Source organism: Gossypium arboreum, chromosome 4 (assembly GCF_025698485.1).
Source record: "Gossypium arboreum isolate Shixiya-1 chromosome 4, ASM2569848v2, whole genome shotgun sequence".
NCBI classification, from domain to species: domain Eukaryota; kingdom Viridiplantae; phylum Streptophyta; class Magnoliopsida; order Malvales; family Malvaceae; genus Gossypium; species Gossypium arboreum.
In genome coordinates this window covers 78,032,078-78,049,642 of record NC_069073.1, presented here as the reverse complement: position 1 = coordinate 78,049,642, position 17,565 = coordinate 78,032,078, and the positions used below count along the sequence as shown (strand labels likewise).

At 37.1% G+C, this 17,565-nt stretch overlaps 1 protein-coding gene across 1 annotated transcript; it reads right to left on the bottom strand.

The window, feature by feature from the left end:
* Positions 1-1,344: 1,344 nt before the first annotated feature.
* LOC108458806 (uncharacterized) lies at positions 1,345-2,250 on the bottom strand. Its single transcript, XM_017758204.1, has 2 exons — positions 1,962-2,250; positions 1,345-1,910 (listed from the first exon to the last, which is right to left on the bottom strand). Exons 1-2 carry the CDS (start codon positions 2,248-2,250, stop codon positions 1,345-1,347), a joined length of 855 nt encoding a protein of 284 aa, XP_017613693.1.
* Positions 2,251-17,565: the final 15,315 nt, after the last annotated feature.

Genomic DNA, 17,565 nt, shown 5'->3' with positions numbered 1-17,565 from the left:
ACTGACCCAGATAGGGCTAGAATGCTCGGTTCATCAGATCCATAAAAGCTGCTGGTGCATTCGTCAATCCAAACGGCATCACTAGGAACTCAAAATGACCATAAGGATTCCTAAATGCTATCTTATAAACATCAGTCTCTTTAACCGTCAGTTGATGGTACCCCGATTGGAGTTCAATCTTTGAGAAAACTAAAGCTCCATGAAACTAGTCAAACAGATCATCAATCCTCGGTAGGGGATACTTATTCTTAATTGTCAATTTATTCAACTGTAGGTAATCAATGCACATACGCATGGATCCATCCTTCTCTTTCACAAACAATATCGGTGCTCCCCATGGAAACACACTAGGTCGGATTAACCCACGATCCAATAACTCTTGAATATGAGCCTTAAGCTCCACAAGCTCCTTCGGTGCCATTCTATAAGGGGTGATGGACACCGGTGCTGTACCAGGTAGGAGCTCAATCCCAAACTCAACTTCATGGTTTGGAGGTAATCAAGGTAGCTCATTAGGAAAAAATCTGAAAAGTCTTTAACTGTTCTGATATCCTTCACAGACTGTAGAACACAAATGTAGGCTAGGTATGCCTCACAACCCTTACGAACCAATTTTTTGGCCCTTAATTCAGAAATCACATTTGACAAGTAGTTCCAACGCTTCCCAATTACAACTACCTCAACATCCTTCGCACTTCTCAGTACCATCTATTTCGTAGCACAATCCAAGCTCACTCGATGCTTAACCAAACAGTTCATTCCCAGAATTAAGTGAAATTCTCTAAAAAGAAGTTCCATCAAATCCGCCAAAAAGATAACCCCTTGAACTTCCAAAGGCACATCTCTGAACAGTTTATCTACCTTCACTGACTGCCCCAATAGACTCAACAGAGTCACCTCACTCATAGTACTCTCAACCATCATACCCAAAGCCTCAGACAAATTACAAGCTATATAGCAAAGAGTATATCCTATATCTATCATGCAGTATAAGGTACATTATAAATAAAAAAACATACCCGTGATAACGTCTGGGGTATCTCCATCCTCTCGATGACGTGTAGCATAAAATTGAGCTGGCTGCTTCGCCTCAGTATGACCAACACCTCAGCCCGATGCCCTCTAACCACGGCCTATACCATTTCCACCTCTGGCCTGACCACGGCCTCTCGGTGGCTGCTGAACACCTCCCAAAAGCTGTACAGTTGCCATATCAGTAGCTTGCATTTGATCGGGCCTCCATGGACAATCTCTGATATGATGCTCCAATGATCCGCATCTCAAACATGCCCCAAACCTTTTCCAGCACTTGCCCTGATGGCGTCTCCCACAATCAGCAAAGGGCTACATTCCAGTAGTAGCAACAGAGACCCCAACTCTGATTGGTCCATCAACTCTGGCCTTTTTTTTAGCCCTCAGAAAGGAATTTGAGGTCTCTGAATCCCTGTTGTTCCTACCTCTCTCCTTCTCACGGTTTTGACGCTTAGCACACTTTATCTCCTCGGTGATCTTCGCCTTATCAACCAAAACAAAAAAATCTCGCTCCCTCTGTGGAGCTATTAAAACCCGAAGACTATCCCTGAGGCCATCCTTGAAACGAACACACCGCTCGTCCTCAGTTGCTACCATCCCTCGCGCATAGCGGCTTAACCGCAAAAATTTAGCCTCATATTTAGTCACTGATCTATCCCCCTGAGTCAAATTCAGAAACTCTCTCCTCCGAGCGTCCATATAGCTAGCACCCACATATTTACTTTGGAGCGTAGTCTTGAAAAATTCCAAGGTCAATCGATCAGGATGAGTGCCCTCTTTAACCGTAAGCCACCACTGGTAGGCCTCATCTCGCAGCAGTGACACTGCACCCTTTAGTTTTTGCTTAAGGCTGTAGTCGAGATCGTCCATGATCCTCTCTGTGGCTTCAATCCAATATTCAGCCACATTAGGGGTAACTCTAGCAATACCACTAAAAATCTCATCTCCATTTGACCAGAGTCGTTCCATAATCGACCCATGGCCCACAACACCAGTATTGGGCCCAGCGACCCCTTCAAAAATCCGTAACATAGCTTGGGATAGTACGCCATTCCCAGCTGCACAATCATGAGGCCCAGCCTCAATTGCAAGTGAAGTCAGTGTCTCTCTAACCTCAACATTAGGCATGTAGCCAGATGACGAAGACCCAGCTCGAGCACCTCTACGGCTTCCGCCGCGGCCTCTTGTACCCCTTCCACGAGTACCTCTAGTGCTCATTATCAAATTCCGTTTTATTTGTATTAACAATTTTATGCATCAGTTTTACAGTTCCAGTGTTTATTAATAAATATTTTATGGAAAACAGTATTAGTAATTCAGAGTTTGTTTTCGCAGATCACAGCCTTATTAAAGTTTTTTGTTTACCCTAAATAGAGTATTTCATTGCAATCTAGTACCTACAGTAGTCTTAATATTTCAATTTAAACATACAACAGTTTCAGAAGACTTACAGAATCGGCACCAGAGACTCGGTGTACCACACATTGAGTAAAACATTCCAAAATACTTTCAAATCATTTGGAACAGTTCTTTTTGAAAATTCCAAGTTTTAGAAGAAACCGAAATCTATAGTCGAGTTTTGTAACCTGGCTTTTATACCACTAAATGTAACACCCCAAACCTGGCTTGGACATTATGGCCGAATCTGGTGATGTCACATTGAAGTGTTTTTCGCAAATTGATATCGTTGAAAAACCCTTTCTATATTTATCTTCGTTGTGTGATCTTAATGATGATTACAAAAAAGTGTCGTTCATTTTAAAATTTTGTCCCAATCAAAAGGTATTACTTTAAAGACTCTTTGAATGTCAAGATATCATTTTATAGCAAAAGTTTTTTAAAACAATTGTGTTTTTGTGTTTATTTTTAAAAATGTTGTTTCTTTTGTTTAAAAAAAAACTTGAGATCCTAATACTAGAAGTTATAACCAAAGCAAATTAAAATCCCAAATTAAAAATAAAATCCAAAGAGGCCTTATTACAAGTAAAATACCCAAAATAAAATTACTTATAATTTAAAAATGAAATAGGGAAGTACGTGTGGTTGTGTGGCCACCTTTGAGTCCCTCGAAGCACCAATCCACCTAAGTCTGGGGATTACCTGTATAGATAAACAGATGGGTGAGTTATGAAAAACTCAGTTTCTAATCCCATATCAAATAATCAAACAGTGAGTAAGCACAATTTGGGCCTAAACCCAATCCAATGACGGTTCAGTATCAGTCAGGGCCTTAGCCCATTATAGTATCAGTATCAGTATCAGTTTGGATCAGAGCCCATTTCAATGCCAGTACAATACAGATATGGAATCAAGAGATCTTACCCAACCAGCCTCTACACTCCATCTCCGTCCAACCCTGCACTCCATGTGAGGATATTATCAACCCACCCATCCCTATACTCCAAGTAGTACCGGTTTCGGCATTAAACAGTATTTGTAGTAGAGCTCCCAGAACAATACACTTCCTCCAATCATAATAAAACCCATCCCCATGGAAAATATCATGCATCATGCCATGTCATATCATAATATCATACGTGTATTCAACATGTTTAAAGTGGCATGCTCAACTGTAATCATACATCTCATAGGGGCATAATAATCATTTTATCACACAGGGCCATAATAGTCATTTCATCGATTAAGGGTATAGGTACACTTACTGACCCAAAAGTAGGTCCACAGTCGTCTCGGGTGACCCATGCAACCTTAACAGTCAAACAATGAAAATGGGCCCAACGCCCATAATGCAGGCCCATGTGGGCCCACACGTCTGTGTTGCCCACATATCCAAAAATGGGCTTGGCCGTGTAGATTACACACCCTGGCCCAATATTCAGAACACATCTGTGTGGTTTACCATCGTGGGGCCCACATGCTCGTGGGGCCCACTCGACACAGTTCGGCCCAATAAGGCCCAAAACGGCCTCGACCCATAAAGTCATCTATGGATGGCCTCCACGATCATACATCTATGTTTAGTCACATGGGCTACCACACGAGCGAGCGCACGCTTGTCTGGCATCGACGTCCACTCATTCCGGCTTTTGCTGATTTCCAAAGTTGGGATTGTTTACACACTTGTTGCAAAAGTGAGCACACCACTCTAGAGGACTCTAACCTAAAGTCAATCATAACACATCATTAGTCCCTTCACGATAGGGTTACAAGACCCCTCTTAAATTACATATTCAAAAAAAAGGCAGATTGTCGCTTGCCTTAATCAACCAATTTAGGCTTGCACCCTTCAATCATTGTAGAAAACCGATAACTAGCCCTTATAGAACACTTGCATGCCAACCGAATCCTATTAACCTTAACCCATATCAATTACACCAAAAGTTTGATCCAAACACATACCAACTTATCAAAAGTGCAAATCTTAGAATAGGGGAAAGACACAATTAGCCCACACCCAAAACAATAGCCAAAAGCACACGATACACAGAGGCAAAAGGCTAGCACCAACACACTCCTAGAAAATCGCCAGTAAAAGAAAATGTTAGATACAAGACTAGCATGGCAGAGAGAGAAAAAGAAAAAGAAAGCAACTGTACACACTTCCGATTGATCAAATGACAATGCTGAAACTGAAAGAATAAGACGAGGAGAGGTAGAGTATTTGACCAAATAACAAAATAAAGAGAGAAAAAAGAATTGGGAGAAAGAGAAGAGGGAAAACGGAGTATTCGGCCAAAGCTTGAGAGAGGGAGAAGAGCAGAAAATCGGCCAAAACAAAACCAATTGAGGGAGGTGAGAGAATGAAGATTCGACAAAAGCAAAGATATCGAGAGAATGGCTGCTAGAGGAGTAGAGGAATAGAAGAAAATTAATCAGTAAAGGCACTACAGTGAAAAGCAAAACCAACACAAAAAGTACCTGAATGATCAATAGCAATATTTGGCTACCAAAATGAATAGTGAAATGATCCTGAAAGCAATTGTCCGAAACCAAAAATGAGGAGAGAAAGCATCCAAAAAGTTCACAGTAGCCGAAATAGAGAGCAATACCAACCAAGGCTGAATTCTGAATGCCAGAGTTCAAATTCTGCACAACACTTCCCCAACTTCAAAACCCCATATTTTTCTCCTAAAATCCCTCCATACTATCACTCCCCTCTCAACTACTCAATTCAAAATCCATTCAAACACTTCAGTGGTTCGGTCAAACCACAACACTCCCACGGAACAGTAGCAAAATAAACACTCCTCTGTGCCCAACAGGACTCGAACCTCAATCCTCAAGCAACAACACGACATCTATCCCTTAGGCCAGCAGGACCATTCTGTCATGTTTTACCCCATATTTATTTAAATTCCTACTAACTAGAGACATGCTCTATTCAAGTAAGAAACAAAATTTTGCACAAGCCAAGGCTTGAACCCAAGACTTCTCAAACACTCCCAGAATACTTAACCACTGAGGCAAACACTCATGTGACACAAACATACAAAAATAAATACTTAGATTTTGAGGCGTTACAAGCATAACACAAACAGATCAACGATGCTTTCATCTATTAGTATGTTTAGTTAATGTTCTCGTATGATAAGGATTCCTTCTAAAATTAAATAGTCACATATACTTTGTAGGATAAATGTACACATAGAATACCTAGAAGAAATTATAGTAATTGCCTGACTGTAACCACTGCACTCAGCCATCAATACAATTCAAACATTATCCCTTCACTGACAGAAATCAATTCAGAAAAGCTTCCATTAAATACTTTCTTTAGATAACATACTTGAATAGGTCATTTGATCGGAATTAAATTCTTCTGTAACAATGACTTTGCATAATCTGAATAGTATACAAAACTATCCAATATCTCTTTCAGTACTATCTTCATTTGTTGATTCATTCACTTTTCTGACCACTTTATTAATCTTTCAAACACGGATTTCTGTAACTTCACACTTGTGAGCTTATTCAACCCAAATCTTACAGATTTCATTGTAACATTTTACTGATGAGGGGATGAGGTAGTAAAGCCTCAAATTTAACTCACACACAAGTGCACATATCACATACTATCACAAATAGCCAGTTCTTTACTAATTCCACATTCTTAAAGCATTTAACAAACATTTGCTTATAATCATTTTTTTTCTTAACACATAGTTCATATGCCAACTAAAATCACTAATTCACAATCAAAGCATTTTATCATTACCACATTTATCAATGGCAACATGTCATATAATTTGATCCATACTTGAGTTTCAACTTATAGTCAACACATTTTCATTCAAACATTTGAGTATTTACTGCTGTACTATTAGAATTAGCTCGATTGGAAAGCATATTTATCTCATCAAAACAATTTTCATCAGGGTCGGGAGATATTGCACTATCGCAAGTTAAATGTGGCATGAATAACTAGACTCATATACGGTATGTTAGTCCTAGAATTGACTAAACTATAGCTCTAATACTAATAAAATGTAACACCAATAACCCGCATCCATCGCCTAAATAAGGCTACGAGGTATTACCGGACTTTCAACTCATTTCAGAACATTCAATTATCAAACATACACCAAATCTCACCAAAATAGTAATCAATAAACATTTATAATTGTATCATGTTTGAATCAAACCTATCAAGCTGAAATCATGTATTCAGAACTGAATCAAAACAAAACACAGCTTATAACATACATTCCTCATTCATAAATCATTTCCACATAAATATCAATCAAACATAATCATATCGTCCCTTACGGGGCTCAACGAGACCTTTAAACATGCTTAAAAGGAGATCGGGACTAAACCGGACACATACAAATTTTTTTTTGAAACTTAACATTTTTCAAAGTTATTAAGGTCACATGCCTGTGTGGTCAGGCCGTGTGCCTTACACGACATTAGACTTACCCGTGTATCAAGGCAATAGCAAAGTAGGGCATACATACTAACTTGTTCACACGGCCACAAGGCATGCCGGTGCCCTAAGTCGTGTGAAAATTAGGGAGGCTACTGACTTGACCACACGGCCTAGCACATACCCATGTGTGCAACCATGTGGTCTGCCTAGGCTCACTTCAGAGTGGCCTTTGAGAAATACAGCAGAGACACACGCCCGTGTCCTTGCCCATGTGGGCACAAAATAGGCCATTTACAAGGCCAATATGCCATCCATTTTGGGTCCTCCCTACAAGCATACATCAAGCACCAAATAACCATAATATAAGCCAAATCATGACCAAAACATACACCATTTGTATAGTCTATTCGTCAACCAATTTCATACTCATATTCCATACTAAACAATACCAATTTCACAAGCCAATTCCTATCAAAACATATATTTAATATCACATTTTAAACCATTTCAAAACATAGCAATATCTTACAAATTTAATCATGGAATATATCATTTCATTCTCACTATGACATACCAAAATGTTCATCTACACAAGATCATATTTACATATCAAGATATACCATTTTTCATCACATAATCCATACCAAAATCAAACTATGGTCTCAACCATAACCAAGCCATATCACATGGCAAGTTTTATACACCTCAAAACATATCTTATCTTCTCTAGCCTATACATGCCACATAACTAGAACTCAAAGCTTTAAATTACCGAAGTGATAACCGGATAGTGTGATGACATCTCCTACGACTTCCAACTTGAGCAAGTCTTCAAAACTCTATAAACATAGGAAAAACACACAAAATAAGCTACACAACACAACTTTCCTCAATTTTATAACATATTCTCATATTGAATTATCATCATTCAATCATATACTTACTTACTTAGCTAACTTTAACTTTCACAAGCTTACTCAATTAATTCTCATATATCATTCAATTCACACTTTCGTATAGCCAGATGAGCACATTATGATTAAATAACTTATTTAATCATATATCTTGCTCATATAAATCACATATCCTCACCTATACCCAAACTCACATTTTATTCGTAAAGCATAGGATAATATCACATAAACAAATTTATAAACCACATCTTATTCATTTGTTCATGTTTCATTTGCACATTTTAACATTTCACTTCCATATACATCACATAAAATTCTTCGCACATATATTTACTATTCATTTTCGACTATCATATACACATTGTAAATACCTGAATCGGATACACTTTCACATTGTCATTCATTTCTCAGAATACCAGTTGAACCGTTCAGAATCAAATAAGGATACTCGGATAGTTTGGAAAGCTCGTACAATACAATGTCCCAGATGTGGTCTTACATGTAATCAAATATCGATGCCACTGTCACAGACAGGGTCTTACACGAAATCAAATACAATGCCAATGTCCTAGACATGGTCTTACATGTAAATCATAAGTCGATGCCAACGTCTTAGACGTGGTCTTACACAAAAACACATATCAGATCCTATGTCATGACATATGTATCCTAACTATTCCTAAGGTTTGTACAGGGCTTTTTAGACATCAGAACTTTGTTGATATTTTCTCGTATTCACATATTCTTCTTCTAGAATGATTTGATATCATAATAACAAATATATATAGCTTACTCAAACTACATATATTTACATTACCATTCGACGTTGAATTTAATCACATAAATAATATGTATTTATAGCATAATTTCATAACGTATATTAAAATACGAACTTACCTTGTTCGCAGTAACTACAAATTAAGTCGACTAATCCGATAATTTGATTTTCAATCTATCTAGATCCGAATTCTGCTTTTGCCAATCTAATTAATATCAAAATCAACTTACTTATTCAACACTTCATTTAATTTCATCCAAGAACACATAATTTTGGCATTTTGCATTTCATCCCCTAACCTTTCACATTTTTGCAATTTAGTCCTTATCACTTAAAATCAAAATTTCATGAAATTAAACACAAACCCAAACTAGCCGAATTTTTCATATATTTCTATTAGCCCATATTTTCAATTTATTTCACATTTTAACCACTAACTTTCCACATTTCACAATTAGTCCAAAATCGACATTTTTATCAAAAATCACTTTATAAAAGATGAAAATGTTACATCAAATATTCATAATCTATCATCAATCATCAAAACACTCAAGAATTCAACAATGGCATCTTCCTAATCCTTTAACAGTTTCGAAATCGAAGACATGAGCTAGCTAGATTATAAAACAATGATATTAGAAACGTAGAAATTATTAAAAACTGAGCAAAAACGACTCACCAAATAAAGCACAAAACTTGGTCGAATATTGAAGCTTCCATGGCTGTTCATCTTTCTCATTTTTAGTGGAAGATGATGAATAGAAAGATGAAATTTGGTTTTATTTTATTTATTATCATTATTTACCTTTTTACTAAATTAACCTTTAAAATTAATCAAATTTACACAAATGCCAATCCAAATATCATCCACTAACTCACAATTGGATTACTTATCACATAAATACCTTTAATTTAATGTTCTATAGCTATTTGATACTTTTAGCTAATAGAACACAAGTTTTACGCTTTACGCGATTTAGTCATTTTTATCGAATTAACCACTCAAATGGTAAAATTTCTTTACGAAATTTTCACGCGAACATTGTATCATACTATAAACATTAATAAAATAATAGTTTTGACCACAGATTGTGGTTTCAAAACCACTATTCTGACTAGGGTCTAAACCGGGCTGTTACAGTATATGGCATGTATAGGCTAGAGTTATCTTAATATGTTTTGGGTTGTGATTCTAGCCATGTGATTTGGCTTGTAAATGTGGTGTGGATTTGGCCATTTAAGTTAGTTTAAGTTATGTGTTTGATAAGTTAATTATATGATGTATATAATGCCTTATATGTTGGCTTATTTGGTGTGATTATGTGTTGGTTATTTTGATTAGATGTTAATCGATGTACTTAGGCTTGGAAGCCAGCATATTGTGGTTTGATTTGAGATGACCATATAGTATATGTTGAAGTATGAAATAAGTAATAAGTTGATGAATAAATGCATTTAGTAGTTATATATGTTTGATGTTTTGGGTATAGTGAAATGGTATGTTTAGGATATGGAATTGAGAGGTCGAATGGTTATGAATAGATGGCATGATATGAGTATGATTTGGTAGGTTTTTGGTCACTTAAAGATGTATTGAAATGGTGCTATTTGGTTGCTATGTATGCTTGTGGTTAGGGTGGCAAATTGACTTTGCAAATAGCCTATTTTTGTCCACACGAGCGTGTGTCTCCGCTATGTGCGACACACGGTCATGTTGCACGGTCGTGTGTCCCCTGGGCTACCCTTCCAATTAAAGTTAGTATACCCTAAAGTTTTTACATGGCCTGGACACACGGGCTTGTCTATTGGCTGTGTGGTCGGCTGTGTGACCCAAGTCAGTAACCCCCTTAAATTTCACACAGTCTCACACACGGGCGTGTCCTCGATCGTGTGGTGCAAGTTAGTATGTATGCCCTATTTTCACACGGTCTGTGACATAGGTGTAACACCCCGAACCCGAGACCATCGCCGGTGTCGGACACGAGGGGTTAACAAGCCAAGTTCACATGTTTTGCCCACCAATTTGACATTTCCAGTCAGGCTGGAAAACTGCGTCACTGTCGCCTTAAAAATCATATCTCGAGTTTCAGAACTCGGAAACTGGTTTCGTAAATTTTCCCTGAATTTAGACTCATATATACATCCATGGATTTATTTCTAGAATTTTTGGTCGGGCCAATTGGTACAGTTTATTAGTTAAAGTCACCCATGTTACAGGGATCGACTGCTCTGACCTTCGCGTGTTATAACTTGAATATCTCTCTGTACAGGGCTTTAACACTGGTGCTGTTTGTTCCAAATGAAACTAGACTCAAAATGGAATCTGTACATATAAGGCATGACTCCTAATTATTTCTGGATAATTTATAGTAAATTTTTAAAGTTGCGACAGGGGACCCAGAAACCGTTCTGGCCCTGTCTCACAATAGCCTTAATATCTCTTAACATGTAACTCCTATGACCATTTCGTTTCTTCCATATGAAAATAGACTCATCAAGGTTCATTTACATAGCTTATTCACTATTTAATACCATCCCTACAAATTTTGGTGATTTTTCACATTCACGTCACTGCAGCTGGCAGCATCTGTTTTTAAGGTAGGTCTTACCTATTTGGTAGTCTCCATGAACCAACTAATCTTGCCATACATAGGTTCATATATGATCATTTTAACCATGCCAATGGCTGATCATGTGACCAACATTTTCATTTCCAATCCATAGCCACATCATGACACCAATATATACATACAAACCACAAATAGTCTAAGTTCATGCTTCCTTTTTCGAGCCATTTTCGCATGGCCGTACATATATACATCACAACATATTTAACCAGCAAGGGTAGTCCTATACATGCCATCTCAAGTTCAACCAAAATTTATACCAAAATGGAGGCTTGATAGTGTGGATGACTTGACTTCAACGATCCCAAATCCGATTGCTTGAGCGAAATCTAGAAAAGCGAGAGCCAAAGCAACGGGTAAGCATTTTATGCTTAGTAAGTCTCAAGGAATATAATCAACTCTAATTACAGCAATACATTCACATAGCCAAATGCATCATTTCATTAATACACATTCTTACTTCACACTTCATCATTATATAATTTCACAAAGTATCAATCAATTCAATAACTGAAATTCATTAGTCGATTGAGCGAATGTTGCTCAAACATGTCGACTTTCCAATGCACATATAAACGTACCTCCTTCTTTGGGCTTTTTGAGTGTACTCATTGAATTTATTACAGCAACCAACACTCACCTCCAGCCCAAGATTCTTGAATATAACCGGATATAACTATGTGCACAAATGCCTTGGTCTTAGCCGGATAGAATGTCTCGCACGAATGCCTTCGGTCTTAGCCGGATGTAGCCACTAGCACAATTGCCTTCGGTCTTAACCGGATATAATTTCCAGCATAATTGTCTTGATTTAGCCCGGATATCATTCAATTTCCCATGAACACATACATCAATTATCATTGGACATACATAATTCATTTTCGTTACTAAGGCTCAAACGCAATTATAGTCACAAGCATATTCGCCTTTGGGACTTAGCCCGGTAGAATTCAAATACTCATGCACACATAATCAATAATCAATACACATCCATACTTTATTTCACACAATTCAAGTAGGGTCACTTCTTGAGGACTTACCTCGGATGTTGTCGAACGGCTTTTTCGGCTATTCGATCACTTTCTCCTTCCCCTTGTCCAATTGTGGCCCTCTAAGCTCTTGAGCTAATTCAAACAAATTCAATTTATTAAAACCTCATTGTGCTAGCTTATGGCGAATATGACAAGGAGTTTAAATAGTCATATGGCCACCCTTTAGCTTGAATACACAATGGTCATGCACATTTTATACTACATCAAGCAATTCAATACAATTTATTCGAGCATCAAGGAAATGCTAAGGCCTTCAATAGGCTACCCAAGGCCGAATATTCATGTACATGTTGAGGTCAATTTTGCACTTAATACCTCACAAAAACAGCATGCAATTTACTAATTAATGCTTTGCACATTGTGGCCCAAAACTTATAATATAGCATCAAGCACTTATATGTGTGCTAGGTCAATTGTGCTTGCAATTTCACAAGCATTCTTCCACATCTTCTTCTTTAAACCAATATATTCATCACTTAGTTCATAACCAAAACATCATGTGCAAACATATATATACATATATGAGCATGGCCGAATTTCAAGGTACCCATAGCCATCCAAAACACAAATTTTAACTAACATGCAAGAAGCATGAACCATGCTCATGAATGCATCATGGCCGAATATGACAATCATGCCCTTTTCAACTTCAATCATGGTTAAACAAAAAGAAAACTCAAAATCTTACTCAAGAGTAGACAATCCATCATTGCATGCATCATCATCAAGCTTCACACTTAGCATGCAATGGCTTTATCACCATAACAACTTTGGCCAAATGCCATTTCCATGGCATAACAAAGATTTGAGCCATGGCTAACATGCACATCAAATTAGCAACCAAAACATGCATGAAACTCCCAACACAACCTCATACATACCTTACTCTTGTTGCAAGTTTAGCCAAATTTCCTTCTAGATCTCTTCTAAACAAAGAAAATGAAGCAAAAATCCTTCCTTCTTCCTTAGTATTTTCGCCAAAGAAGAGAAAATAGGTGAACAAAATTGTTTTCTTTGCTTCTCTTTCACTCACGGCAAAAGGGGGAAGGATGAGCAAATTTTGATTTTTTGTTTCTCTTCCTACATGCTTAATTTTTTATCATTTATCACATCATGCATTAACAAAACATGTCATAACATGTTTTCCTTGCCCATATTCCCTTGTCATGGCCGGCCACTATACCATCTTTGGGGAAATTTGACATGCAAATCCCTTATTTTTGCATGCATGCTCAACTAGTCATCACACATTTCCCCATCATACTTTCAAAGTTTACTACTAGGTCCTTTCTAGTGAAATTTCACATTTATAATTCTAAATTGAAACATCAAAATGTCATACACAATTTAACACATATCATAGGCATCAAAATAAATTTTTAATTATTTTTATGCCTCGGTTTTGTGGTCCCGAAACCACATTCCGACTAGGGTCAATTTTGGGCTGTCACAATGGGCGTGTCTGGTAGCCGTGTGAGGCACACGGCCTATTCACACGAGCATGTGACCCTTATATCTTTGAAAATTTTCTATGTTTCCCAAAGTTTTTGAATGTTATCGGTTTAGTCCCGAACCACTTCTAAGCATGTTTTAAGGTCTTGTATGACCTTACAAGGAACAATGTGATTGATATGAATAGATTTTGATTATGAATGTATGAATGAATGTGAATTGTGTGTGATTTTTGGTAATGCTCATAACCCTATTCCGGTAATGGATACGGGTTAAGGGTGTTACACGACACATTTCTCGTAGGTTTCCAATCAACAATAGCAGAAATCTTACTCGGGACAACTCTAATTCCATTAGCTGAAACAATATGCCCCAAAAATCCAACCTCTCGAAGCCAAAACTCACATTTTCTGAACTTTGCAAATAATTTCTTATCACGTAATGTTTGTAACACAAATCTCAAGTGCTCGAAATGTTCAGATTCATCTCGTGAATAGATCAAAATGTCGTCAATGAATACAACAATGAACTTGTCTAAATATGATTTGAATATACGGTTCATCAAGTCTATAAAAATTGTAGGAGCATTCGTTAATCCGAAAGGCATAACCTAGAATTCATAATGTCCATACCTCATTTTGAATGCAGTTTTCGGTGCATCCAACTCTTTAACTCGCAACTGATAATAACCTAATCTCAAATCAATCTTTGAAAGTACTGTAGCCACTTTCAACTGATCAAATAAATCATCAATCTGCGATAGAGGGTATTTGTTCTTTATAGTCACTTTATTCAGCTATCTATAATCGATACACATTCTCATCATGCCATCTTTCTTTTTTACAAACAATAACGGTGCACCCTAGGGAGAATAACTCGGTTGTGCAAAACCTCTATATGTTAATTCTTGCAACTGAGATTTCAATTCTTTTAATTCTGTGGGAGCCATTCTGTATGAAGCTATCAACATCGGTGTTGTTCCCGGTACTAATTCAATACCAAATTCAACCTTTCTGATCGGTGGCAAACCCAATAATTCTTCTGGAAATACATCCGGAATTCACAAACAACAGATATAGATTCAATCTTTGATTTAGATACCTTAGTATCTAGTACGTATGCAATATATGCATTATAGCCCTTTTTAATATATTTCTAAGCTAACATAGACGATATCACAATAGGTAATTCATTCAAATCATCAGACTCAATCCGAAAAATTTCACCGTTTTGACATTTCAATTCGATAGTCTTTTTCTACAATTCACAACTGCATCATGCATAGTCAGCCAATCCATACCCAGAATCACATCAAACTCAACAAATGGTAAAAGTATCAAGGCAACCCGAAAACAACAACCCCAAATCATCTAAGGACAATTCTTACAAATTTTATCAACTAAAACAGACTTGCTTAAAGGGTTTGATACTTTAATTGCAAACTTTATAGACTCAACATATAAACTCTTTTTAAATACTAAATTCATACAGATATATGAATGGGTTGATCCAGGATCTATCAACGCAACTGTATCAGTATCAAAAAGAGAAAAAGTACCGATAATAATGTCTGGCGATGATGCCTCCTCCCGTACACGGATAACATAAGCTCGGGCAGGTGCTCATGCCTTAGATCGTATAGCAGAATCTCTCGTAGTACCTCGGTTACCACTTGTATATCCAGTGTTTCGGGGTGGTCTCCCTCTAGTAGCCGTATTACTTACTTTCATTGATGGATCTCTTTTAGCTGTAAACTTTTTTGGACAATCCCAGAGATAATGATCAAGAGATCCACATATAATACAAGCTCTACTCACTAATCTACATTCACCGTAATATCACTTTTTGTAGTGTTTATATTCGAGCCCAGCATTTCTAACATTACCCAAACTGGCAAATGATGTAGTCTAAGGTTTGGAGGTAAAATGTCTCACATCTCTGTCTCTAATTGAAATCCCTACAGAAGCAGTAGAACGAGGATGATATTCTCTAGATTTCTTTGATGCTGACTGATATGATTTGCCCGTAACCCTCTTTCTAAAATCTCTAGCATTAGAATCAGCTTTTCTTTTCTCTTTGTAAAGCTCTTCAGCTTTACAAGCTCTGTCAAATAGAACAACAAACTCTTTCACTTTAAGAATCCCAACTAACAATCTGATTTCTTCATTCAATCCATCCTCGAACCTTTTACACATTATAGCTTTAGAAGAAACACATTCACAAGCATATTTACTGAGTCGTACAAACTCTCTTTCATATTTTATTACCGACATATGACCCTGCTTCAATTCAAGAAATTATTTTCTCTTTTGAGCAATAAACCTTTGGCTAATGTTTTTCTTTCTGAATTCAACTTGAAAGAACTCCCAAGTAACTCTTTCTCATGAAACTATGGGTATCAAGGTATTCCACCACTGATACTAATTTATACTGATTTTCAAAGCTTGCTTAGATTTGGAGGTTGTCAGAGATCTCATCACACTATCCAGCTATCATTTTGGTACTTTTGAGCTTTTGTATTTGGTTATATGGCATGTATAGGTGTTGCTGTTAATATGGCCTAGATGTTGGTAATGTGTTTAGTCAATTGATTTGACTTGTAAAAGGTATGTTTTAGTTATGTGTATAACCATGTGAATTAGCCTATTTTGGTACATCTAGTTATGTATGTATATATATATGTGCAAATGGTCTTTTGATAAGTGGTTGGTAATTGCCATGCGAATGCTTGTTTGTGGATTGGTATTTTGAGTATCAAATGGTTGAAATTCGAGATTGGTATGCTTGTGGTTTAAGGCAAAATAATGCATATTTGAAAGTGACCAACTAAGTGAATTCTTGAAAATGATATTGGTATGTTTTGGATTGGCAAATTTATGATGCTATGAGTATCATAGTTTTTGGTATTGGAATAGCATGAATTGAACTTGGTTTAGAAGAGTTTAAATGCCATTTGAAGATGAGGTTATATGCAATTTGGTATGTTTAAGTTGATGCAAATTTGGGTGAGAATGATGGCTTGGTAAATAGCCTATTTTTGTCCACATAGGCAGAGACACAAGCGTGTGTCTTTGCCGTGTGTGACACACAGTCAGGTGACAGGACCATATGCCCCCTGATGTTTAATTAGAAACCAAGTCAGTATGCTCCACACAGCCCAATACACGGGTGTGTGACTTGGCTGTGTGGCATAAGTCAGTATACCCTTCAATTTTGGCACGGCCTAGCACACGGCCTGACACACGAGCGTGTGAGGCCATTTCGAAAGGTACACGAGTTAGTCACACGAGCGTGTGGTTGGCTGTGTAACCCAAGTTAGAGAGTTACACGGGGTCAAACATGGGCTAGGACATAGCCATGTGATCTCATTTCGAATGTCCATATAGCCTATGACACGGGCATGTCTTTGGCCGTGTGAGACACACGGCAAGACCACATAGGCGTGTGTCCCTTATATTTTGAAAAAAAAATTGTGTTTTTCAAAAATTTCCTAAGTTATTGGTTTAGTCTCGAACCACTTCTAATGCATGATTTTGGGCCTGTAGGCTCATATTAGGGACAATATGATTGAATCTGAATGTTTTTTATTTGGAAAGAAAAATTGTATGTGAAATTGTAACATCTCGAATTAGGGTCTAGTCAAAACAGTGGTTTCTAGAATTAGGGACTAAATTGAACAAGTTGTAAAACTTGTGTTCTAGAAGCTTCAAGCATGAAATTGCATTAGATTATTAATTAGAGGTCCTTAAATAGAAATTTGACCAAGTTATAAAATTTTGGTGAAAAATGGGAATGAATAGGAAACATTTGAAAGAAAGGCCTTAAAGGCATTTTGGTCATTTGGTAAATAAAAGAATAAAAAAGGAAAATCAAGCAAAAA

Excerpts from the sequence above, each read along its gene's own strand:
- LOC108458806 (XM_017758204.1), bottom strand. The coding sequence starts at position 2,250 with ATGAGCACTAGAGGTACTCGTGGAAGGGGTACAAGAGGCCGCGGCGGA. Across the intron at positions 1,911-1,961 it reads TGGAGATGAGATTTTTAGTG|AGAGGATCATGGACGATCTC; the intron begins GTATTGCTAGAG and ends TTGAAGCCACAG.